General features: G+C 49.6%; 1 protein-coding gene across 1 annotated transcript; it reads right to left on the reverse strand.

Moving 5' to 3' along the window:
* Positions 1–408: 408 nt before the first annotated feature.
* SREBF2 (sterol regulatory element binding transcription factor 2) lies at positions 409–26,380 on the reverse strand. The gene is given in 20 exon segments (XM_056341690.1): positions 409–3,267; positions 3,936–4,047; positions 4,952–5,137; positions 6,401–6,569; positions 7,110–7,242; positions 8,563–8,672; positions 10,221–10,341; positions 10,916–11,084; positions 11,294–11,463; positions 12,426–12,699; positions 13,364–13,545; positions 14,412–14,604; positions 15,353–15,534; positions 15,728–15,842; positions 16,944–17,165; positions 18,938–19,078; positions 20,268–20,449; positions 21,382–21,613; positions 21,615–21,763; positions 26,138–26,380. Coding segments are annotated over 20 exon segments (3,345 nt in total). The 5' UTR covers positions 26,220–26,380; the 3' UTR covers positions 409–3,046.
* Positions 26,381–26,457: the final 77 nt, after the last annotated feature.

A 26,457-nucleotide genomic window follows, 5' to 3' on the forward strand; every position in this document is an offset into this window, starting at 1 on the left:
AGTTTAATGGTTCTGACAGAGCTTTACCAGGGGGAGCAGAGAAACAAATAGATGGAGCGAAAGGACATTGTTCCAAGCAAGGTCAGGTAAAAGCTTTCCCTCCCATATAGATCTCCTAAAATTGCGGGCTTCTAGCCCAGCAATATCTTGCTTGGCTCTGCCCTAGCCCCCGGCCTCATGGGTTGCTTCCAAAGGAGCACGGAGACACCACACTTGCTCCACCAAGGGACCATCTTTCACTGCAAGCTGTGCAGCTCCATTTTCCAGATTATCTCAACAAAGGAATGACAGCTTCCTGAGGAGCTTGTGTGGCTGGATGTCTCTGAAGGATGTTTCAGGCTCACCTATGCTTAAGAGCAGCTGCTGGGTGGGATAAGGAGGGCTAAGAGAAAGAGGGCAGACAGGAGGTGGTGGTAACGTTCACCTTTATTAGGTAACAGATGCTCAGGAGCCCTGGAACAGGGTTTTCAGACAGAAGATATGTTCCCTGGGGAACCTCCCCACCACCAGTTCCATCTCTTACCACAAAGCATCCCTACTCTGAACTCCATGTGGATAAATAGACTTTCTTCACATAATCCATAAAACAATTTCCTCCCAACCGCAAACAAAAAAAGTTACAGTATATACACACACATATAAAAAAGTTGTAGGGACAGAGGGCCAGCAAATTTATGAACGGTATAGAAAAAACACGGCAAAGATCCCTCACCCTGGAGGGGAAAGAAGTACCAGCAGTGCTAGGACGCTCTGTGGATCACGCAATTAGCTACCAGGGTTTCAGCCCAGCAGCCTCCCAGACCCTGGCCCAGCGGGTACTCCCTGCAGCCCAGCCCCCAGGGCTCAGTCCACCGTTAAGTTACCAAAATGAAGCCTTAACATCACTGTTTTCCCGAAGCATCACTTCCCCTTTTTACTAAAGCAGGAACTTCACAGTGTTGCACGTGACCTGGGGAAATGCAAAACAACTCAGAGGCTCCCACAGGTAAGGAGTTTCTGTATTTTAGGAAAAACCCACGACCAGGAAGACAGCATAACAGCCACTTAAGAGAAAAAGTAGAAGGATACGATCCAACCCCCAAAATAGGATCACTGGTAAGACACGAAACTTGGGAACGGGCAATCAAAACCCACCCAAAACCAAGAGCTGTTCTGCATACTTATGATACCTGCTCAGAGCAGAAGTTGCTGCCACCAGAGCATCCTCTAACACAGACTGAAGACACACCGAGAGCAACCTCTCCCCAACAGATGAGCTCCTCTCCAACTGCTGACACAACAAAGGACCCCCCTGCCTGCCAGGAAGGTGAGGAGCACAGACTGCCAGTTATTGCAGCTGGGTGTCCACCAGCTATTCCCCAAATAAAGCAGGGGAGAATGGGAAGCATCTCCTGGTCCTCATGCTTTTGCTTGCAGCTATAGCCCAGGGTCACTGGGAACAGGCTTGGCTGAGAGACAGGCTTCTCCTGACCCCCTGCTTCCACCTTGCTGAAGCTGGGCAATTCCAGGACTAGCATTACTCGTGTTCAATTCCTGCAGCACATCAAATCCCCCTCCCAGATGCCCAAGGACCCCAAGCAAAGTGTGAAAACAAGTCCCCATCTTTTTCCCCTCATTTTGGAAGGAGATCAAGCTCTCAACTCCCCTCTATAAAAACTGGATACCTGTAGAAGCTTCTTGCCAAAGACCCCAAATTATGACTGTGCAGGAGCCAAGCCTGTACAAACCAGACTGGGACAGGACAGGATTGGGCTGCTGCCCATAGCCAAGTGCTTCTAGCTGCCAACATGGAGCACACACCGGATACGCACAGGGAGAAACAGCGATGTTCACCTGCCAAAGGCTGATTTCCACATTTGCACATGTGACAGGGCAACTGCTTTGCACTTCACTTTGGAGAGATGCAACAGGAAAGGCAGAAAGAGGGCAATGTTCCCTCCCCGTCCCTAGTCCACCTCCTCCTCTTGGAAAGTCACAGGTGATTCAACACCTACAAGTCAAACTGCTCTGAATGGCGATGGTAACAGCTGGGAGACTCACACCCTGAACCAGCGCCTCCCAGTCCCTGCAGGAGCTCCAGAGCTGTTGAGCAGTTGGAGAAGGGAAGGAGAAACACCTGAAGACAAGTTCTGGGACTGGGAGTTGAGCAAAATAAAAACCTCTTTCTAAAAATTGTTTCTGCATCAACAAGAAGGCACCAGAGAAGCATTCACCCTTCACACTGAGTGTAGGGTGCTGTATGTCCACCTCTGCTGCCACCCAGCACCAGCTGACCAGGGACACCCTGGCCTTCTACAAGGCTCTGCCTGTTGTAGGCTGCCACAAACCCAGCTCCCTGCCAAAAGCCAGAGGCAGCCATCACAGGAAGGAGATGCACAAAGTGGAGAGGAAGGGAAATCTGCTGCATCATTCCCTACATTTTTGTAAAGCCACGAACACTCCTATAAAAAAACTGTATAAAAACTGTAGAGAAATTTGCCCAGCAGTACTGGCCCCAAGCAATACTCCCAGAGCACCTCTAAGCTGGGTCTAAGGAGGCTTCAGCTTCCTGACACGCAGCTAAAGGAAAGCTGGTGCCTTCCCCCTCTCTCTTGGGAACAGCCCCAGCCTCCAGCAGCCCCACAGGACTTGAGCAGATCTTCTGCCCTCCCTAAAGGTTTCTTTCCACGGAGGTGTTTGGGAAGAGAGCAAGATGCCCCTGAGAACAGACAGAGAACGTGCCACTTCTCTGTGCCTTGGGCTTGTGGCCTTCTCCCCCCAGCAGGGATGGGGGTTCCAGGTCAGAGCAGCACTTCCCAACACCAACAGCCCCAGGCATGGTCACAAAATCCACAATCAGACAGAATCCTGCTGCAGCGCCTGAGAACAAGCAAGGGGGCTAATAAAGCTAAACAAAACAAAAACAAAACCCTCCCTCCCTCTCCCACCGGCACAGCCCTAACCTAGCACATTTTTTTTTTTTTTTTTTTTTTTTTAAGCTCCAGAAGGGAAGTCCAGGCTGACAGTCCACCAGGCTGTCTTTGCACAAGGTGGCCCCATGCTGGCATTAGGAGGCAGCAATGGCTGTGCCCCCACTCAGCTTGACAATCATCTGCTGGCAATCATTGCAGGAGCGCTTGTCCCCCACCTTCTCCAGCGTGCGGGCAGCCTCAGCCAGCAGGACTGCTCGCTGGCCCGGGGAGGACAGGAAGGAGAGGGGGAGATGGCGGCAGGCCAACAGGATGGCTGTGGCTCGCTCCCTTTGGCCCGGCAGGGTGTCCAGTTCACCTATGTGCAAAGAGGAGAGAAAAACCTCATGATGAAGGTACCACCTGTGCTGACAAAATCCCTCCATGTGGGCCCTCAACGGGCACTAGCATCTCTGGCTAGCATCCCCCAGCTGTGCCAAGAACTGGGGGCACCCTGCGGACCCCAAGCAGTGACTTTAAGCTAACAGAGAACAGTCACAGCTGGAATCAGCCAGGGACTGACAATCTCATCTTCTACAGAGACAGTCCCTTTCACTTCACTTCCTAGGGCTCATCCCAGCACCAGCATGCACATCTGCCCATTTCCTTAAACCCCCAAGGAATTTTATAACCAGCATCACATCTCTTGGCTCTCCCCCTTTAGGATTCCTGGCTTCTGCCTTTGCATTGACCACCCCAAACCCCAGCTTGCCAAATTTTGTGCATGTGTGGTTGCACAAAGGCAAACGTTTTTCCAGCCTGTCTACCAACACCTCCAGTCCAGGGCTGGCAGCTCACGTTAGCTGGCTTGTAGAGAGCATGGCAGAAGCATCTTCATGAGCCACAGACTAACAGGAGCTCGTCACCGTGAGCCTCTCACACAGGGATGACACTGCAGGCTACAGCTACTCCCCTACACCTTGCCTCAGCGCTTGCCCCCTCCCAGCCCTACAAGCAGCAGGTCACTGCCCCAGCCCCAGGGCTGACCTTGCTTGCTGCTCTGGGGTGTGCGTCGCCTCAGGCTGTGCTCCAGCAGCTGGTGGGTGCGGGTAGGGCTGGCACCCGCCATCAGGCGCACAGTTGCCTCGTGGAGGAAGACCTGGAAGGGAAGGCAGGATGGAGGGTGAGAGGCAGGCTGGCATAGGGGTGACGCTGCGGCTGAACTCACATCATCCCTCAGCCACCGCATTGCGAGCGCAGAGCGCTGATGCCTTGACAACAACAGAGACCCACTTCCATAGTCCTCCCTCACCTTCCCACCTGTCTCTAGGAAATCTGCAAGTCAAGGCAACTGCGAGAAGGGAAAAAAAACCCAAACACCTGCTTTCAATACCTGAGTGGCCTAGAAAGGGGAGGAACAAGAGCACGGAACAGGGCAGAAAAATGGGGAGAGTACTCTGGCACTGTGGCCTAGGTGGGTGTCTCACCCCACACTGCTAGCGCAGTGCTCCGGTAACAGCACCAAACTCTGAAATCCAGAGTTTGGACAACATCAGGACAACACTTTTGTCCAAGTATTAGACGACTACACTTCCGGTACAGAGGCTTCAAACTAGATAGACTAAACAGAAGTGGGGGAAAGCCCCCAGAGAAGCACCTGATGCTCTACAGGTGCAGAAGGCATCTGACCCCACAGTCACCCGCAGAGCCAACATGGCCGAGGCAGCCCCCTTTCACACCCCCTTGGGGGACTGACCCACTCTGAAGCCACATTAAAGGACAGGATGCCATGGTATTTATTTGGCAACACAGATGTCCTGATTGTTTCCTAGGTAGAAACTAAGGTGGCCACCTCCCCACGTGCACCAGACTCCCACAGGAACCTCCTTCATCATCCACCAAGAGAGCCTGGAGCCTGCTGGTGGCAGACCATCCCACCCCAAGCGCCCAAACCACTCAAGCCCACATACACCCTACATTCTTCCAAGGGCCACAGCTTCCCTGTCACCCCTCGGACAACAGCTAAGCTGGCGGTGGAGCAGGCAGGGAAGGCAAGCTGTCACCTTGCGATAGGCGGGCCTGAAGCTGTGGGCCAGCTTGCGCAGGCTGCCAAGGTCACGCTGGAAGCCCGTCAGCTCGGGGGCCGAGGCATGGTAGGTCTCACCCAGGGCCTGGCTGGTGTTCGCCTGCTTCTGCCATAGGCTGGTGCGGAGAGAGAGCAGCAAGTCACAGGCCAGCAGCTGGATCATCTGCAAGAGCCAGGGGGACCAGGCACACATGCTTATTAACACAACTCATCAGGTGAGTAACAGGCTGTTTGCTACACTGCTCCTGACGTGGCCCACGGGAGGGTGGCCGCAGCACCTCCTGCCCACCCAGGGGGCCACCCCAGCCCTCTCAGCCAAGTCACCCCACCACAACGCACTGAAGGGAGCAGGACTTTGTACTTTTGCCTAGCAGCATCTCTGAGGCTTGGCCCCGAGAGGTCCAGCCTAAGGAACAAGCACCAGGCTGTGCCCAAGCAGCAGCTGTCCCCTCCAGGAGGGCCAACACCTCTGCGAGGCTGACTCCCAAGCCCACCCCAGACAAGACGTGCCAAGTGGATATGGCAGCAGCAACACCCCAGCCTTCTGCAAAGGCTTTCCCGTCCAAACAGCAATAGTGGGAAACAGCAAAGGCAGCCTTGCTACTGGAGACAAAAAAAAAACCCAAGCAAACAAAAAAAAACCACCACGAAAAAGAAAAGGCAGTCTTGACATAGCCCGAAGTGGCTGCCCAAATCCCTTTTCCCCATCTGCTCTGCCCCCTCGCACTGCTTGCTGCCCTGCTTGCTCTTAGGGGACTCTAACCGTGCTGCCGAAGTGGAGAGTGCCTCTGTACTGCACTGCAGAAACATTGCACAGTTACTGCCACAACATGCAATGCAACTACAATGCACTACAGCTGCCACCCAGGAGTGACAGAAGGGACTAGAACTGTGTCCCATATGCCATGAAGGGAAGCTCTGGCTTTAGGTAATCCTGGAAAGAAGAGAAACAAGCCCCACACAAACTCAGGAATAGCATGGCACAGTCCCACTTTCGTGGAAGAGGGTTCAAACACTCATGAGTGCTGCCTGAAACCGAGCTGGCTTGACTTAATGAGGTCCTGCTTTACAGGTGCCAGCAACTTCCTTTGGAGGACAGAGACGGATGCTTTCTGCAGGCCAAAGTCAAAGTGGTCAAAGCACCAGAAAGGGATGATAGCTACTAGTAGGGGAGAAGTGAGAGCTCAGCTACCTGAGACCATGCCCAGGGAAACAATGTTGTACTTGCAGCTCTGCTCCTCCATACAGCAGAGGCAGAAAGAAGTCAATGCCCTTTGCAAGGAAAGTGAAGAAATTTGCCCTCTACTCCCAGGAGACACAGGATGGATGGAGAATGCAGATACAACGGTGAAGTGATACACCTGCAGCAAGACCAGCCTTACAACAGGGACAGACCATATGTTACCCTGGGGCTTATAGCTCTTACACTGTTGAGGACGGTGCTGGAGACGCCACTGCTCATGTTGAGGCTGTTCCATAAGTGACTGCTGGCCCTCTCACAGTGACTCAGGGAGTTCTGCTGTCCATCTGCCTTCCCAGACAGTGAGGCCTGCATGGCTTTACACACATAGAAGGTGGCTTTCACCAGGGCATTCCTGAAAGAAAGAGAGCACTGCTTTCAAGCAGTATCGTGGCACGCTGCCACAGGGCAGTCCCAGGAGCTGAGCCCAAGCAGCAACCAGCATCAGCTTTTAGCCTCCATCTTCAAGAGCAGAGATAATTTCTCAGAAAAAAAATGGAAATTGTTCCTCCCTACACAGACTGCACAGAGAAACGGAAGGAAAGTGGCAAAGATGCTTTAGTGCAAAAGAACCAAGATGGTGACAGCAGCCTTTCCATCAAGTTTTATTGTCCGATTTTGGAAGGCACGAGGTTATGCGATTAGAACAAAGCCAGAAGACACTCCTAAAAAAGCAATTCTGACACTTCCAGTCCACAACTCTAATATCAGCCTGTAAGCCTTGACTATACAGAAGCTGCTGAGCACATCACATGTCATATTATTACATCCCAGAGCACAAGAGGCACGCAACTCCAGAGCACAGGTAGAGGTAGCCCTACAGGACAGCATTAGGGAAGAGCCGCCCCCCATTTGAAAGGAGCAGGGGTTTGAAAGTTGTCCAAGGCCTACGCACTCTGACATCTCCAGGGATTTCGGCATGCGTTCCACTTCTGCAAAATGCGACCTCACAGCCACATCGTCCCCCCTGAGCCAACCGATTGCCATAGCCACCGCTGCTGACCACCATCTGCACACCACATCAGGGCCTGTAAAACAGAATCATAAGCTGCAGCCCAGTAAAGGACACCTGGCTCCTCCTTGCTTGGAAAAGCAGGCAGGTGTCATGTGCCCTTGCCAGTGCCTTCCACTGAGATTGATACTAATGAGCCCAAACTGATCCCATGAGAAAACAGCCACCCAGGTAAATGGTGAAACATGCTGCAGGAACCCAAAGGAACTTTGTAGCAGGCAAACACCCTACACCTGACTGCATGCAGAGTTTTAGATGCTAAGTTTGCATCTTGTCAATAAGAACTTACCCTGCCTACTTGTCTAGAAATCTGCTGACTTCCTTCCTGACAAGGATCTCCACTCACCATCCCAAAATAACAACTCCACTTGTATATACCATGCCTTGGCACTAATCACCATCAAGCCAGTTAATCAGGTTCCCTACATAATTTCCCTCCATTATTTAACATCCCCTCAGAAACGTCTCAAAGCCTGCCTAGGGACAAAGGAAATATGCTCTGCTACTCTGACCTGCTTTTAGATTCTATGACAATATTGACCCAAATATAGACTTCCCTTTATACCAAAAAATAATCTTGAGAAAAAGAAGTATCCTCTTTTCCTTCTATGTTTGCTCTACACATTTTAGGTACAGCACAGTTAGTTTGTTTCTAAAGCTCCAGCAGCACCCTGGTGAGCTGCCAGATGCTGTCTGTACCAACACCAAGCAAGACGAAGCCTCCAGCAGCCTGCTGCCAGCCAAGCCCGGATAAGGGCATGGCTCAGGAGGAGCCTACAGCTCTCACTGTTCCACTAGATATGCATTAAGGGACCAAACCAAGCACCTCTCAATATAAGCCCAGAGCTTCCCTACAGTAGGGGCAGCAGGCCTCTGGAAATTGAGGAATATAAGTGACAGCTGTTGTGAAAGTGAGGTCAACCTCACTGTATTTGGTCCAACAGGTAATTAATCGGGAAAAAACCTTCCTGTATCTCAACTGCAACACTGCTATGCTTGTTTACATGCTACACCCTTCCTCTCGCTTCGCATTGCCAGAAGCAAGCTCCCAGGTGAGGGCACAGGTTTCAGCTTGGAATGTGCCCAGCAATACAAATAACAGCAGCCCCACCTGGGCACCCAGCATTACAACACACAGCTGAACGTCCAGGCCTTCCCAACCACCACCTTCCAGTCTGAGCTGCTGTACAACACTGTGGTGTGCCGCTGCTCAGCAGTCAAGTCTCATTCCAAGGACTGCATCTCTCCTTGTCTGGAGTTTGAGAGGTGGCAGAGAGGGAACGCGTATCAGCAAGAGTTCCTGGAGCTGGGAGAGCTTCAGTTCTGCCAGACTCACCCAGGGCGGACTTGAGTACAGAATTGCTGGCAAAGGGTGGGGCTCCACTTCCCATTGAGTCCAAGAACGAGTTGAGCAATTTCAGGTACTCCATGGCACTAGAGAACTCGCTGAAACAAGAAGCAAGGCAGACCTTCACTATGTTGTCAAACAGGAGGTGTTTCTCATCAGTCACAAGGCATTTTTAAACAACGCTGATCCATTAAGTCAGCAGAAAGTCCAAGCTCTATAAGCAACACAACACTGCCAGACCGAAGAGACCACCCTGAGAGCAGAAGTGCACAGATGCTCAGGGAGGACTACCCTCACACCTCCCCATGCAGGACCACCAGCGTAGAACTAGAGTCAGCCCTGGGAGTCTCACCTCAGCCACAGAAATGCTGGGCATGACATATGTTACTAGTTGATTACAGGCTCCGTTTCAATCACTGCCTCCAAAGGAGGCTGCATTACACTTCTGGAAGTGACTATTTGCATATATGCAAATATGTATGAATGCAAGTGAAAACACATTTATAGCGTTGGTCAGAGAAAGTAGCATACGCAGCAACGATCTAATTTCCTGGGACATGCTACAAAGGAAGATCTTGAGCTCCTCCCCCTAGAGGGGGACAAAAAGGCTTGCTGTATTACTAAAGCTGGTGCTTCCCAAGAGGAGACAGGACTCCCACAAGTATACTGACAACACACCTCACTCATACAAATCCTGCTACCTTCTATCATCAACAGCAGCACCTGAGCATAAGCATTTGAACTGTGCAAGCAGTTAGACCAAACTGCTGCTCATTCTCTGCAACATGGCTAGAAAACAGACATAAGATTGGGGGGGGGGGGGGGGGGAAGCTAAATGTGCATTATTTTCCCTCGACAGGCAGGGAAACTGGGTTATCTTCCCATCTGAGGCTTTTATCCACACTTCTTGGGGAGAGCATTCTTACAGAGCCTTCCCATATATTTACATAGCATTTGCCTGGCACCAGCATATCTGGAGATCAGTAGCAACAGTGCCAAACTGCTGGCAAAGGCTGGGGCTCTGCTTCCTGGGGAGTCCAGGAGAGAGCTGGACAGGGTTCAGTACAAAAAGCTGCTCCAATCCCACCTATCAGCCCCTTTCAACTGGTGACGGAGCTTAGAGGCAATGACAATTTTGGCCAACATCATCTCTTGCACGCATCAGTTTGATTTTTCGCTGGTGGTCAACGCAGCACTTCAGTTAGGAGAATACACATGCATAAGGCAGCGAGCTGGTGGGGTCACTCTCTGACAGGCCAGACAGACCATCATGCTCTTAGAGGCCTGGACATGTGTTCTGGTCCACAGAAGTGGTAGGTGCACACTGATTTTAGTGTTCCTGAACACTAGGCTTTGTTACAGCAGAGAAAGTGTGATTCATCCAGTTCAGGAATCAAACAGTACTACGCCAGCTGATACCAGAAATCCTTACCACACCCAGGTTCACCTTTGACTTCAGGAATTTTAATATGAAGAGGTAGAGCTTGGTCTTCTAATCAGTTGTGGTGGCCAAACTTACATTATTGTCATTTCAAGTCTTTAATAAGGACTAACCATTCAGTTTGCCCCAAAGGTCAATGGTTCTGAGGTCTGCCTCAGAGCCTGCAGCTGCGGGCAGCAGTCCCCAGCCCAGGACATAAACTTACCATGGCTCTTCCTCCTCTTGTCCTGCTATCTCCTTCCTAGTCTGAGGCTTCACAAGTGAATCCACTGCTCGCTCTAGCAGATTCTCACAAAATGCCTGATGAACTTGAGCAATAGGATCCGCTAGAGGAAGAAAACAACAACCAAACCATTCCACTTGGATCCTGTGATAGCCACCTCTCGACACAACTAAAAACAATCACCAAAATGTAGGAGCAAGAGGAGGAGCAGTAGAGGGAAATCCTTCAGGAATTAAGGCAACAATTTCTAAAGACTAAGTTTTCAGGGCCTTTTTAACCCTTTAATCCATTTATAAAGCTGTAGCCCTTGGCCAAACATCCCCATGGAACTTCGGCCACTCAACAAAACAGTGATGACACTGTTCTAGAAAGGATAAACCTTAGCAACCCCAAAGTCACCCCGCAGACATTCAGGGCCACATGCAGGTTGTGCTCCAGCACATGAAGACACAAGCAGGATGACACAGCACAGCATACAAAGGGAGGAAAGCCAGCTCCTGCAGGCTGGGGTGATGTCTCTCAGCTGCACAGCCCCTCTTGCCCATCAAGACCACAAGCAGGGCAAACATACAAGAGCACACTTTCAAACAAGACACCTGCTTTTGTCCCAGAAGTGGAGAGACTGCCAGGCTTAAAGCGCTGGGAGGCCACACACTTGGGACACAAGCGACTCTCACCAGGGTTCCTCTGGGTGCAGTACAGGCTCTCCTTTGCAGCAGACTTCACTGTCCAGCTTCGCTCCACAAAAAACTTCTGTCCCAGGGGGTGGCACAGCCAACGCAACGAGTCAGGAATAGCACTCCGCTCCGAGCTGCACAGGCTTTGAGCCTGGCTTAGAAAGTAGCCCTGCGGAAGGAGATGCTAAGATTGAGAACAGCATCCAGGGAAAGACACACCACCAAGGACAAAGGTCTTATCATAATTACAGCTTGTATCATAACCACAGGCCATGTTGTAATTGTAGTGCTAGCAGATGCCTTGAGCTATGGCAGTGCCAGCTTGCAGGCCTTCCTAGAGCTCCACTTAGAGGTGTGATGGGAGAGGAGATAACTCACCGCCAGGAAACCAAGCTTGCCTCCACAGCGAGTTTTCAGGCCAACCGCAGCTGTCAGGTGGATTTCTGCCATTGTGCTGGGTGGGATCTTTTCTTCTGCACACTCGGCCAGATTCACAGCACACAGGGCCATGTGCAAGCCCGAGTAAGCTGAGCTGGAGGGAAGTTTACCTGCGCCAGGAGGGAAAGGAGAAGTGTTAACTTTTAATGCAGTAGTACCAGCTACTAAATACTACTGTGATTTGCAGGGCTACTATCCTATAGAGACAATGAGAACCTGTTGACAAGAGAAGATTACATCATATGCCTACTTTGTATTCAGGCAACAGGACAATTGTAATTGAGTCTTCCCTCCACAGATACCAAGGTTGGCATCCACAGCTTCACTTCTGCCAGAAAGCCCTGTACAGCTAAACCAGTCAGGATAAAGTCATCAGCAAATTTTGTCTTGCTATATTCATCACTGTCTTTGCAGTCCACACCTGTACCTACACAGATAATATTAAGAACAAGTACTTATCCCTGGCGGCATGGCTGTAATTCACACGGCATGATTAGGCAGAAGGAAGTTTAGCTTGGATTTCTGATGTGCTTGGAGCCTATTAACATGGCAAATTGGCTTGCCAAGGACAGCAAAAACAACCATTCACAAGGAACATTCAAGCACTTCCTTAGGACATGTGCACACACCCAGGTTTTCAAAGCATATCAACAACAACTGGCAATCTGCACTCTACACAGTTTTGGAGATTTAAGTTCTTCCAGCAATCAACCCCAGCTCCTGCTTCCACATTACGTTCCCAAGTGACAGGGATGAAACAAGCACTTAACAGCAGCAAAAAGCAACTGGACTCAGTCAACTGCTGGTTGGGAAAGACTCTCAGCCACCTCTGCAGACTCAGGAACATGTAACTAGAGACACTGTGCAGCTTTGGCCGTTCTTACAGAGCCCTTTTATTGCATGAACCTGCCGTGTTTTAGAAAACGGCTCCTGAAATCTGTCAGGCTGATTTCCAACAGCAACCCTCCCAGAGGAGGGAGGCGGTAGTCCTCTCCCTGTATCCCCCAGGATCAGCTCTGAGCCTCCTCCTTTGGCAAATCAAGGACAGCAGATCTGTCACCTCTGCTCCCACCTGTTATGTGGAGCTGATGGAGCTTGTGATATGCTAGAGCTGCATCCCGAGCGCTAGTCTTGGCCTCATCCTCAAAGCCTGCAGTGGCCTCCCTTGCCCGCCACTGATGAGAAGTCCTCTTCAGCAGCCACCGCACCAGCGCCAGCTTCTGCAGGCTATAGCGGATCACGTTCCAGGACAGGCTGCAGGCCAAGTCCAGACGGGAAGCCGGCAGTGCTCGGCCGAGTACCGACAGGCAAGTCTGCAGGTTTGATGCAGCTGCAGCAAAATCCCCCTGCAAATAATGTGACAAAAAGTCCAATAACAAAAAGCACCATCACAGAAACACTTCGGGACCTCCTTGGCATCAGGAGCAAGACAAACTGATGTACAAGGTGGGACAAGATTTAGCTGTGAGAAGTCAACACAGCCCCAGTGAACATGAAGACAATTTACACCACCTTCAAATCTGGCCCTATACATATGTTTCCACACACGGCTCCGATCCTGCACTGCTTGTGAGACACTGGCACTAGGTGAAAGGAGCTCCTGCCTTCTCAAACAACGTGGAAGTTTCAAGGTCCCCACTTGAAAAGTCAAATGTTGCCTCAACAATGGAGAGGACTTCCAAGAGGCTGGAGGACAGTAGAAAAAAAAAGACACAGCAGAGGCCAGATTCTGGACAAAACCCAAGACCTTGCTGCCAAAGACTGCTACAAGATGTAGCAGCAAGGAACAAGGACAGAAGCTATGCTGACATCCATGCAGCACTAGTTTAGGCTGAAGGAGGACAGCAATCTGCTCAAGACAACCTAGCACCACCTGCTCTGAAATCAGACAGGGTAATTCACTCCAAGAACACCATCTTGCAAGTGCCAAGCCACTGCCCCACTTGGCAATATTTACCCACACCCCCTCCTAGAAGATGCATTTGATGCAAAATCACAAGTCAACTTTACCCGTGCCAAATCCAGGTCTGCTTGCTTGCGATGCCTCCAGAACGTGACCGACGACCTTGAGTGCAGCCGGGTCACTGGCTCTCCATGCACAAGGAGCTTTATGAACACGCTCAGCACAATCACTCCATTCACAAGCCACAGGATCAGTGTGGGCATCATCCAGCCAAACCAACCGCCTGCATCTGCCATCATCATGCCAAAAGGAAAGTTAAAAGTTAATCTGGACACCAAAAGCATAGCAACAGCATGAGCACAGACCCAGAAGCATGTCTTGCTACGCTTGCCACACATGGTATCAACTTTTGCAAAGACTGCAATTTCATCAGGAAACACCTGTATCAACAACTCTTCATCCAACCTCCAAGCTAGAATATTCCCAACTAAATAAAAATAGTTATTTTTACAAGACTTATTTATAATAAATCAGAGCCAGCTACACCCATGGCTACTCAGTACTTCAGTATCATTTTCTGGTCTTAATTAAGTTTACAAAGCAACACTGAGGAAGCATATTTACCAGTCGGGAAAATGACAGCATGCCTACAGAAACCCCTGCCCTCCCCTAAGCTACCGTACACTAAACCATTATTATTATAGAATAAGTGTGTTGAACAAGCCAGTTGCAAGACCCTACATAGCAACAGTGTTTCTGAAGTAATTCTTCAGCTACTACTTTATTATTAAGTTATAAAAATCAGTTACTTTAAAAACAAATAGAAAATGAACATGTCTCACAGACTTCCCCCTCTACCTCACCACACTGAGCAACAGGTGGTTTTGTGCAAGAAGAAAGCTGCATGTGGATGTAAACTGGAACCATGTCCAACCACTCTTGGCTGGATCTCCTCTCACACCCAGCCCTGCAGTTACTATCCCTCCCCAACCATTAAGCAAAGGTCACACAGCTCCCTGAGGACACAAAACCATCCTACTGCATCACACTGACAGTCCATCTCATGACCTGCAGCCGTCACAGCTGGAGATGGTGTTTAGGGAGACCGCGTAAGCCTGGCCAGTTTCTGTGGTCCAAACTATTCTAGCTCATTACCTGACTCAATGGTCAGCACGTTCCTGCCAGAGCTGTGGCGCACCAGGCTGTCGGACTCCGGGGTTCCTCGGGCGTCCAGGAGGGATGTCAGAGGATTGAAGGAAAGGCAAAGGAACGTGAGAGCACAGAGGAGTATTCGAGAGCGATCCACCATACCAAGGGCCACAGGAGGAGAGTCAGGCTCATCTTTAACCTTCAAAGGAACAGGAATGGAAAGAAAAGTAAGAGAAGGAACCCACCCCCCCCCAAACCTACTTACCATTCTGTAGAATAATAAAATGCTTATGCCAAGGGAGGGGTAGGGAAGAAGGAGAAACAGAATACATTCTAAAATTTACTTTTAAGATCAAAATTAGCAAGAATCCCAGTGAAGCCTTTCCTAGCTTAGTAAGATAAGGCTGAGGTATCCGAGTGCCTTCACCTTCGTTCTGCTCCCAGTCATTTCACTTTTTTTTGAGGATCTGTCAGAAGACCCACTTTTTCTGTCATATCCACAAAACAAACCTGTCATCAGAAGACAGCCAACAGCTTTCCGTTACTGTTTGTTTATGATCTCATTAACCACAGCTGATGTTATCCATTTCCAAGTTCTCCTGCTTTATTCACTGGACATATATATCCCTGGAAAGCCATGGGCTCTTTGGGTCATGAACATGCACTGTAAGTCCACAGAGACTCTACAGGGGCTGAAGGCTAAGTACAGTTCTTCTAGCAGCTAATGTATGGCTCAGATAACACAGCTGAGGAAGCAGTCTCAATCATTTAAGGAAAGATAAATCACACCCATGCACCATCTTCATCCTTACAAAGGATCTCTGACCCCTACAGATCTGCTTGCCAGATGTCTGCTGGTTTCACTCTTGAGAATGAGAATTTAAATTCTGGCCCTCATGTATCCCTGAAGTAGGTGCCTTGAATTTGACAGCTGAAGTCTCAAGTACCTTTGCATCATCAAGGAGTGGGCTTCCTGGCTCTGAATCAATGGAATAGGGAGAGAAGCCAGCCTGGGATCCCGAGTCAGAGGCTGGAGGAGACATCAGCAGCACGTTCTGGTTGAAGTCATCTATCTTCAGATCCACATCGTTGTCAACCAAACTGCTTAAGTCAATGCCCTTCAACAGCTCTGCAAAAATCAAGACTGCATTATACACGTTTCTTGATCGTACATCCTGCCAGTGTTGCTCCGATTGGCTCCATCACCCAGAGTAACATTGGCCCCTACCAACGCAACCTCAGTAAAGGAAAAGAAACTGCAAAGAGGCACCCTACGTTCATGCTGACTGCCTCCCCTGTGCTGCACAGCCTCCACAACTTACTGTTTTTCTGGTTAGCCAGCTTCAGAACCATGTTCTCCTGTCTCAGCTTATGGTTGGCCTGCTGTAGGTATTTAATGTAATCAATGGCTTTTCTCAGGACTCCAGACTTGTGCATCTGTAAGGAATTAAGATGTAGAAAAATCAGTTTATATTAAGGGTGTCAAAAGGTCACTCCTGCTTCTAGGGGTACCACAAGCCTTTATATCATGTGGTGATAGAAAGAAGAGATAGAAAGAGCAAGGTATCAGACTTTGAAAGACACACAGGGCCTGAGGTCCCTCAAAGATCTTACAAAAATAGTAAAACGGAAACTGATTAACATCTTAATTACACATAGAGTTCACATCTAGGCTTCAAACTGAAACAGTCCTTTGAAAGTACCATAGGTTTGAAATGAAGTAGCTCTCTTCTGGGATGGAACAAGCTGCTGTCTGTTAGCCATAGTTCACTGTTTAATTCTGAGATAAGTGGTTGTCATGTCCTTGAGTCACTGCCTTGGCCATCCCTCTGAAAACAATTGCTTCCAGCAGCAGCGGACAAGTTCAGCATGTAAACACAAGCCTCAAGTACTACAAAGCCACTGTACATTACTAGTGTTTTTAAAACTTAAGTTTCCAGTCCCACTCAGCAATAGGAGGTGACTTCACTACTGCACGTATTTGTACAGGCACCATGCAAGGTATCAAGAACACTATCTCCCTGCTCTGCCAGCATGAAGTAAAGTGAATTAGGACAACCCTGAATACACGGTGTGAGAAAGCTTCTAATATTTGAGAGAGCAGGAGTTTTTACAACTCGATATCTAAAGGAAACAAAATGGAAAGCTCTGTAAATCCTTGTCCCTACTGCAGTCACACAGAAAAGGAAACTTAATTTAAGCAAGCTCTGGTTTGGCAGTTATCAAAACATCCACTTGGATATTCTACCTAGAGGGCCTATTTAAGTTAGACCTAACAAAGAAGAAATGCATTAAGTTGTAGCTTATTTTCAAGAAACATACCACTGGCATAGTAAAATAAACATTTTACAAGTAACCTTTCTTGAATACTATTATCAAGCTTCCCATCACACAAGCGCTTCTCACCAGTCTTATCCCAATACATGTGTGCATACTACTAACAGTTGCAGGTACCCATCTGCTTCACTTGGTAGAACAACGAGCACCTGAAGACAAAGTATTTATGACACTAGACTTGCTCTTATTCCACATCTTTACCTTGGCATCTGTCCCCATGACAAGGTCCTTCAGCTCAATGATCTTGTCGTTTATGGATGACCGGTAACGTTTTTCAATGATGTTGTGAGTTGTTCTCCTCTCTCCTTCTTTAGGTGGTTCTGGTTGTTTGACGCCCCCAGGAACTTGTTTGATAGGCACCTTTTCTTGTCCCACCATCACTGGCATTGTGGTCAAAATGGTCCCATTGCTCCCAACGAGGGTCTACAAAGGCCGTGTGTAACAAGTGTCATGAGCAATCAGGCAATTCAGATAATGTTTATGATGGTAGAAGAAAAAGCAGTAAACAAAAGAAGAATCAGGAAAAGTTTGTACAGCTCAGAAAAGAAGAGATATGACAATTTGCCCCGTCCTCCTTAGCCAACATGCCCATTGGCACAGCAGCACAGGAAAAAGCTGCCACTGCCTCTCACATCGGTCACCAGGGAGTAAGAACATCTCTTGTTCTTCAAGGGCATCAACACTCTTGCTCTGTTCATCCACTAAATAGAGAAAAAGACCAAGGCTCCTCCTTGCTCCTACAATCCTTACACCCTAAGTCTCAAAATTCAGTTTTTCTGTGGACAAATAAAGTCATCAAATCAGCAACAGGTAATGCTACTTCCAAACCGGTGACAACAATGTTAGAAAGGACCTGACTACAGAAAAACAAACGGCGGCTTGAGCAATGCGGTTGATTTGAATTCAATTAAATGGAAAACAAACCAGGCCCTTAAGGTATAAAAATGCCTTAGGATGGGGAACTAAGGCAATGAGTGATATACATTGGTGTGAAAAGCTCAAACTTGGGCATCTAGATGTAGGACAGACCACCCACACCACACTAAAGCAGTATGTACTCTGCAATAAACGATGATGAATCCCACCAGAACAGTTGCACAGAGGGGCTTCTAGGTCAGCTGGAGTAAAGAAAGTTTAGACTGCTTAACCCTGCAAAACAAGATTGAGAACAGTATACATGTTCTCTAAAGTACACGAAAGATCATGGAAGTGGTTATGGAGAAGAAGAGTTATTTCTGTCAAATGACAGACTAAAATGAGAATAAACTAGCCATGAGCAACTTCAGGAACAATTCTGACTCCAAAATAATCTTCTAAATAAGATATTAGAAATTAATTTAGTTTCATTTCAAGCTGGGACTTGACAAATAAGTGAATTTAAGTCCTACCCCTTTCCTTGGCTATTTCCACCAAATTTCAATGCATTCAAAACGCTTTACTGACTGCATCTCAGACAGACACAATCACATACACCTCACCTCTGTGTGAGAACGTCGCTTAAAGGCAAGCAGGTTAATTGAAGACTTTAGCCTGGCTACTAACAAGTACGTAAGAAGCCTACCATGCTATGCAAAAGAAGTCAAAACTTAAGTCCAGACTTGTAAGTTTATCTCCCCCAGTACATATCTGAACAAAGATATCTGTTCAGAATGTACAGGACTAATGAATGCGTCTTTAGGGGCATAAGTTTCTCAGAGTTGATAAGAAGCGGAGGCCATGAAGCACAGCTGCTATCTCCAATGATTATACTGAATCTTCACTGCAAATGCCCTCTGAAAAGTAGCTTAATTAGTTTTCACATTCAACATACTGCTATTAGACACTACTGAAGGGGAAAAGAAAGTTCCACAGGTATTCTGAGCGAGTTAGCTTTCAGTTTCAAGTATCTTCCAGAGGATAAAAACTGGATGGAATTTTTAGGTCATATCCCTCTCCTTGTAACACCAGAAAAAAGTAAACAGAAGCATGCCCTTGGTCTTTGCTTACTGGCCATGGGAGGCTGCCAAAAAATTACAATTTGTGTGTTTAGCCTTGGCAGAAACAGGGTATTACTCACTCTGGACATGTCTAGAGCAGCCCTCAAAACCCCTCTCGTTTGCACCACTGCAGAATACTAAAGCCCAAATCTCTCCCTTGCATTAAGAAGAAAGGATGTCAACGAGGAGAGGGAAGGAAGAAGAACATCCATACGGTACCTGCAGAGCTGTGGTCTGAATGGGAGCAGTGAGTGCTGTCAGTGCTGGGTTCTGTACTGCAGCCATAACGGGATTACCATCTGTTTTCAGGGTTGTCAAGACAAGGGAGTCTGTTTTTATGATCTGAGGTTGGACCAGAACCTAGGTTGAAAAGAGTTACAGGTGAAGGGGAGAGGAGGCACATACTCCTCTGCTGATCTCAATAGCCAGAGGTAAGCAACGAGAATTATCACTTTACATCTCAGTGAATGGCAAGAGCAGGGCGAGTTTTTCTTTCACCTTGTGCTCTGCATCATCTGGATGGCTTTTGTCAGCCCCTCATACAAACTCTGACGAGGACACAGTCTGAACAGTACTGGAGGGAGGGGAGCAGAGGAACCACCAGGACACTGGTTTTCAAATCAGTCACCAGAAGTAAACAAGTATGTAAAACCACAAAAGAGCTGATTGAAAAGCTCCCTTCCCCTCTCCAATTACACCTATAGTTAGCTCTCTCCGTTAACTCGTTGAGTACTCAAGAGTCTAACATGGCTAGGACAGCCTGCTTTGGCAAATACCTGTAGTAGCTTTCCACCCCTCCAATCTAACTGAAAGGATCTGCACCATTAATGTACAAGCAGATCAACCCCAACTGTAGAGTTATTTTGCCATAACACAGCTTGCTTTTATTTCTTCAAGTACCTTGTTGGCTCTTAAATACAGGGAGCACTGTAGATGGCACAGTACAACTGAACCAGAGCAACTTGGTCATATTGAGAGAGTCCCCTAGCCATAAATGTTTTTACGTGATACAAAGACACACAAAGGCAAAAAAGCCTTGTGTATGTTTTGAAACAAAATCACATGACACCGTAGCAGCAAAAAGATCAAAGAAAGTGTGGCAGAAGAATTGGAAGAAAACATTCCAACATCAGCCAGCCGTTACAAGACACGGTAGAGGTGGCAGACTTGCAATGAAGTAGGCAAAAGTCAAAGAAGGCTTGTTCAAGTAAGGTTTCCAATCCAGTTTGGCAGCACCAAGTTACAAAATATTTTACGTCATACTCAGTTATGCAGGTGTTCTAGCGAAAATGGTGGCCTGCTACTTGAAGTCACATCACAGCTCACAACGGGGACTCACACACAATTTGCACAAAGTAAAACACTTCCAGAACACAGGCTGGCTAGAAATAGTCTCACACGTAAAGACGTTTGCGCAAAAGCAATGCTACCCAGGGTCACCAACCCTACAAGCTTTGCCACCTTTCCCCTGGCAAGCCAGGGGACCAGACCCGCAAAAGCAGTTTCTTTTTTCTGCTGTACCCTCATATCACTCTGTGGTTTTACTCACTGGAACCTGCTGGACCTGTGGTGCAGCTACTGTCTGGACCGTGGCTGGCGTTAAGGTCTGGATGGTGCCATTGGCAGCCTGCGTTAGCACGCGCTGGGCCTGCACCGTCTGCACCTGCTGCTGGATGGCAACCGGCTGAACCTGGGAGGACGTCACCAGGCTCTGGACTTGAGGCTGGAGAACTGAAAAGCAAAAGAGATGTCAGGAAGAGTCCAGAGACACAGGTCTCCGTTCTGGAGCCTGCAAATGCTCCTAGCTTCATTCCCCTCCTTCCCAGAGCTTCTCAGTAAGCAGCATCCATCTAACATCCCACACAGTGGGAAGCTTCCAGCTCCTTTGATGCCTCCTGCAAGAGGACACTGTACTTAGAATAGCAGCCTTCCAGGAGGCACAGAAGATCAGCTAGGAGAAATTAAAGTCAAAAACCTTTGGTCTGATAGCACAGGACTCATTACTTGAGTGACATTACACAGTACCCAGCACCTGCCCACTCCTGCTGGTCTCAGTGGACCATAGGATCCTATTTACCATGAAAAGTTATCATTTATCAACACCTACTGAAGAGAATCAAGATAACTGGCATTCATCATCATTAAATATCCCTACAAGTGTCTCTGCTCAACGCAAGCACTGCACTTGAGAGTTTGGTAGCTAAAAACATGCCTTCATTCTGGACTGCCACATGGGACAGACCAGAGCTTCAGGACTGGATCTGCCTGCTGCACCCATCAGCGGGAGGACAGGGTTGCAACAACCATTTTTTAGACATACTGTTGTCAAAACTCCCACGAGCCACAGGAGAGAAGCCCATAACAGAAGAGAGCATCCAGACGACAACTGTCACAAAAGGTCACACAAAAAGACTTAAGATCTGATTTATGACAGTTCCTCATGCTCCCCCAAGTCCAAAGCCACAGAAGCAGGAGAAGGGATGCCCCATAGGCAGCATCGCAAGAAAAAGATGGTCAGCCTTGTTGTGGCCAAGGATGCTTCTGGAGTTTGAATGCTGACAGACACCATTTATTGTGAGTGCACGAAACACTCCCGCAGCCTGAGCGCCCCGAAATCACAAGTGTCCCAGGCACAGCCGTATCCTGAGCACTCCAGCCGCTACCTTGGAAACTGGTGGCTGCGTTCTGGTAGATCACCGGCTGCTGAATAATCCTGGTCTGGGGAGCAGAGCTGAACGTCGGCGTAATCATGACGGCCTGCTGCTGGAGCTGAGGCTGGAGCGGGGGCCGGGGCTGGAGCAGAGGGGCTGACCGCGGAGGGGCCGGAGGTGTTGCCTGCGCCGCTTTGACTGGCAGGCTCTGGAGCTGGGGGGAGGCGGGGGGGCGCTGGGAAGGGCTGGAGCTGCACTTGGCTGTACGGCCGCTGCACCTGCGGCTCCAGGGTCCCACTGCTGCTGCTACCGCTGCCCTGAAAGGTGCCACACAAGTGATCTGAAAATAGGTCTGGAAAGTCTCCTGCCTGGTTACTGACGAACTGCAGCATCTCTGTAAAACAGAAGAAAATGCATTCAATACTATTTTATTGCCCACATGCTTTGACACCTGCCATTATGTCAGGGCTCAAATGATGGCGCGCATGCACAGAAGTGAGCTCTGGGTCCTTCAAAACCTCCAGAGAACATATCACACCAGCCTAACATCTCCAGAGAGAAACAGGTGGCAAGAGGCAAGGCACTGCTGCCGCAGTTCAGGGAGAAAGGCAGGACTCTCCTACAACACCTTCCCAGACTAAATGATCCAAGCACAGACTAGAATTTAAAGCCATCTCCAATATATCTAAAATATTAGTCTCATTCCATCACTGCTCCAGTCTAATCCCTGCAGAAGGGAGAAACCAACCACCCATGCAACTCCAGCATTAACTGTTCTCCCACCCAACTTTTAGGGTGCTTTCAAGCCCCCTATCCCTCCTGTCCCACTGAGTATCTGGAAAATGAAGAAACAGGGTAAGAATTCATCTTAACTTTGTTTTACTTTCAAGCATAACAGAAACTGGGGAAAAAAAGACTAAAGGAAACAACACTTTATAGAACTACAGCAGGAGAAATCCATGCTTGTGTTTAACCACCAGAATAACTTTTTTTTTTGTTGGTTTTTTTTGCCTATTTATCCCCTGCCTGCAATCACTGCACAGCAGCTTCTCTCCATCCCACCTTCTCCAGGATTTTACCAGCCCACATCAAGAGGTTCCCACCACAACGCTATAGCTCTCCCCTACAGACTAAAAAATTTTGCAACTGAGAGATCATTGTTCATAAGCAAAGCTTCCTCTTCCCTCCATCTAATCCAATTTAATCCAATTATGAACCTTAAGCTACCTGGATGCTTCCCCTGATCTGTGTGTGGGCAGTGGTGTGAGCAGTCAGACATCCTTCCCCGCCCCAGGACCTGCCCATGCTGCACTGGCTCTTCCACAGTTTTCTGGAAGTCTTATTTCATTTTTTTCTCTGACGTAGGAAAAAAGGAAGAGGACCCACAAACATAACAGAAGGTTTATAACTAAATAATAAATTCAAGTTTAGACAGTAGAAAATAAATTTCTGGTTTACGGGAAAAAACAAGGCAAAGGGCTCCTTACACCAGGAGCGTTCTCATCCACAAACCCGAAGGATGTTGCTGCTGTGCTTTATGAAGGGGGTTCAAAGAACCAAACTTTTCACAAAACGTTTCTATGGAAATTGTCCCAGCAACAAGAGGGCTATTAATTTGCTTCTCTGCAATGCCACCCACATGTTATCCAATTAATGTGTCTGCCACTCCTGAGAAGAGAAAAGGGATCGTTCTCCAAGCTTCTTGCTCCCTCAACAAACGTTTTGCTGTGTTTCTATAATATGACTCTTCTTCCCTTTTGACTGCAATCCCTCCACATCCTTACACACATTTAAGCAGCGACCATGACCATTGCTCTTAAGAACTTGAATGTTGGATGAAGGAGCTTGGGAGATGTGTCCTCCTAACCTATTTATAACCTGACACTAAGTGGGGACACGCTGTTCCCCGGCAAGGAGCACCAGCCGCCCTCGGGGACCAGCTGGACCAAACCTTTGTCTCCACTTTTAACTAAATGAATGAAAGGGGTTTTTCATGCAATTCCTCGGTAAACTTTCACAACACATTACCAGAGCAAGGAGGGGCTGTTTAAAGATTAACACTTCTGCACAACATCTAGATGGATATTAAACAGCTTTTCACCCTCAAACTGACTGGAGCTAAGACCATCCCAAATAACCCTCAACATGATACACTTGATAACCCCAACTCTACGTACTTTCAAATTCTTCATTTGATGGCACTGCTATTTCACCATCAGACAGCACTACTGCAAGTAGAGGATAAAATAAATCAGATGAGATTTCCTCTGGAAAAGTAAACTCCGATGTAAGAGCCAAATTCCAAGTACTGTGTTTTAAAGAACATTGTGTTCAACACAGCAGATTTAGTATCTTATTAGAAAAACTACTCTTGCTCTCACAAGTTAAATCACATCTTTATCATGGACTCAACTTCGGCTAAATATAAAAAGTCTAAAGATTAATTTTAAAGAAACTGCCAGGGGATCAAACCCAAGAGCTTTCCTAGTAGCAACACAAGAAAAATAGAAAGCAAGAGATACAGCAACATCCAAGACCCAAATCTCTTGCCTTTGAAAAACACTTTTGCCTACACCGAGAACAGAGCAAGTGTTTACATTAACTGTTAGAAAGCTTGGGTGCTTTGACAGGACAGCTATCAGTGATAAACCCGTCGGCAACAGATCACCTGCACCCCCTGCGCTGAAGAGGTCTCAGACCCTAACGCACCGTGAGATGTTACTGCAGAAACTAAGCCATCAAAAAATGTCCACAATGAAACCGAGCCCACCGAAGACTTCTGCTGCTTTCATTAGCCCAGCACCCATATACCTGGCTGAAAGGCAAGAGCTGAGCTTTAGGTGACCCTCCCGGGCCACGGCTCAGCTCTCCCACACGCCCACTGCTCTTCCTGACACCCCCAGAGATGCCGCACTTTAAGAAACAGAAACCAGTGAAGATCCCAACCTCGAGAGAAACAAGCCCTCCACCCTGAACCCAGACAGGCTTCGAACCCACGACCAACTCGGACCTTACTCTCCGCATCACCTGGCCATGCCCTGCCGGCAGCAGGGCCAGATGCCTTCAGCTCAGCACTGGGACCCCCCAACCAGCCTTGCACCCAGTCCTGGAGCACCACCCCAGTGAGTGCCAACATCCCAGAACAGTGGGCGCATCCGCCAGACCAGCGTCATTCCTCCTCTACCGCACAAAATCAGAACCTCTATGGCAGGCGGTGAAGGTCCCTCAGCCTGAACGGGAAAGGAACTATGAGACCCGGCAACAAGACAACTTAAAACCACATCAAAACCCTTGGAAAATTTCAAACCGCAGGATGAATCCCTGTCAGAGCACAAAAAAAGCAGGACTGTCATATAACTCCACCTGCCCCACTCCCCCACCCCCCGGAAAACCCACCCTGGGAGGAAGGTGAAGCTCGCTTCTCCCACCCCTGAGTTACTCATCGGTCTGAATCACATCTCCCTGGGCACACCATGGCTCAGAGGCGGCTCCGGGTTCATGGGAATTCATGTGTTTCCATATGGAACCCGAGAAGTCATTATGTGGTGCTTAAACAAGAGCAAACAGCACCTTCGATTTGCACCACCAACTTCATAAGTGATAACTAAGCCCCTTACGTTCTCATAAAGGTATACTCTTTTTTTACTTATCATAAAGGAAAAAAAAAAAAAAAAGTATAAATTTTGCTCCTAGCTACACTGCAAATCAATTGCAATTAGAAACTTAAAAGCACGTGTTCAATTTCATCTCCCAGCTGCTAAACACGGATGGTTTAGACCACCCACCCCCCCCAAAGCCGAGCTCTGTTTAGGATTACAGCCGAACAGAGCAGAGGAGCCGAGCCAGGTCCCCGGCTCCAGCCCCGTGCAGAGGGTCACCCAGAAATCAGTTTTCATGGGTGTTCGGGAGCTGTTTGGGAAACACCAAATAAGGCATCACACACCGGCACCTCGTTTTGCTGCACTCCGGTGGGAAAAGGGGATTTTCTTGCACATTGGAGCTCTGCCACTGATGCGGTGAAGTTTTATGACGAGACAGTGGAGCAAAAAAAGGGAAATTTAAGCAGTTTCAGCGGAGGAGGGCGAGGCGGCCCAGCCTCCCACGGGCACTCGTGGCGGCACAGCTCCGGTAAGTGCTTCGCACGCGCTTCGAGAGAGCCACGAGGAAACACGAGGGGAGCCTGGGCAGCACCACCGCCCCGTGTGCCTGGGGCTGCCGGAGAGTAACGAGACGGTCACCGACGCCAACCCACTCCCACGGGGACCGCGGGTGGGAAAAAGGGCTCGGCGGCTGCGGGGGCTCAGCCCCCCACGCGGCTTCTCGCAGCGCCTGCCGCGACGCCCCCCCGCGTGGGTCAGCGCCGTGGAAGTCGCCCAAAAGCGCTGCCCGGGCGGAGCTGGCCACCGGCCGCCCACGCCACGCGGCAGGGGGGGACACGGACACGCGTGGCCGCTCGCCAGGCGCTGCCCGGCGGGACGGGCCCCGCACCCCGCCCGGCACGGGGCGCTGCCCGCGCCCCCCCCCCGTCGCGGGCGGCCCGCACCGCGTGGGCAGCGCACCCCACGCGCGGGGGCCAAGCCGGCGAGGCCGCCCTGCGCTCCCGCTCGGGGGGTGGGGGGACGACCCCCACCCACGCACCCCGGCCCCCCCGGGCAACACCAGCAGCCCCCGACGGGCGCGCACACGCGGGAAGGCACACAAGCTCCCCCCACGCTGCGTGGGGCAGCCCGCGCGCGCCGCCTGCCCCCTCCCCCTCCGCGGCGCCCACCGTCGATGTCGCCCAGGGTGAGCTCGTCGCCCAGCTCGGTCAGGGTCTCCATGTTCTCCACGCCCAGCTCGCCGCCCTCCATCGCGCAGGGGCCCGCCGCGGCCGGGCGCTCCGCCGCATGAACCGCCGCCGCCGCCCCGGGCGCTCAGGCGGAGGCTGCCGGCGAGCGCCGCCGACCCCGCGCCATCTTGGGCCGCCCCGGCCGGCCGGCGGCCCCGCCCCCACCTGCCCGCCGCCACGGCAGCGGCGCGCGCGCGCCCCGCGGTTTGTTGTCAATGAGACCAGGTCGGCCCCGGCCAATCGGCGGCCGCGGCGGCGCG

This window comes from Falco biarmicus, chromosome 5 (genome assembly GCF_023638135.1).
Source record: "Falco biarmicus isolate bFalBia1 chromosome 5, bFalBia1.pri, whole genome shotgun sequence".
Lineage (NCBI taxonomy): Eukaryota > Metazoa > Chordata > Aves > Falconiformes > Falconidae > Falco > Falco biarmicus.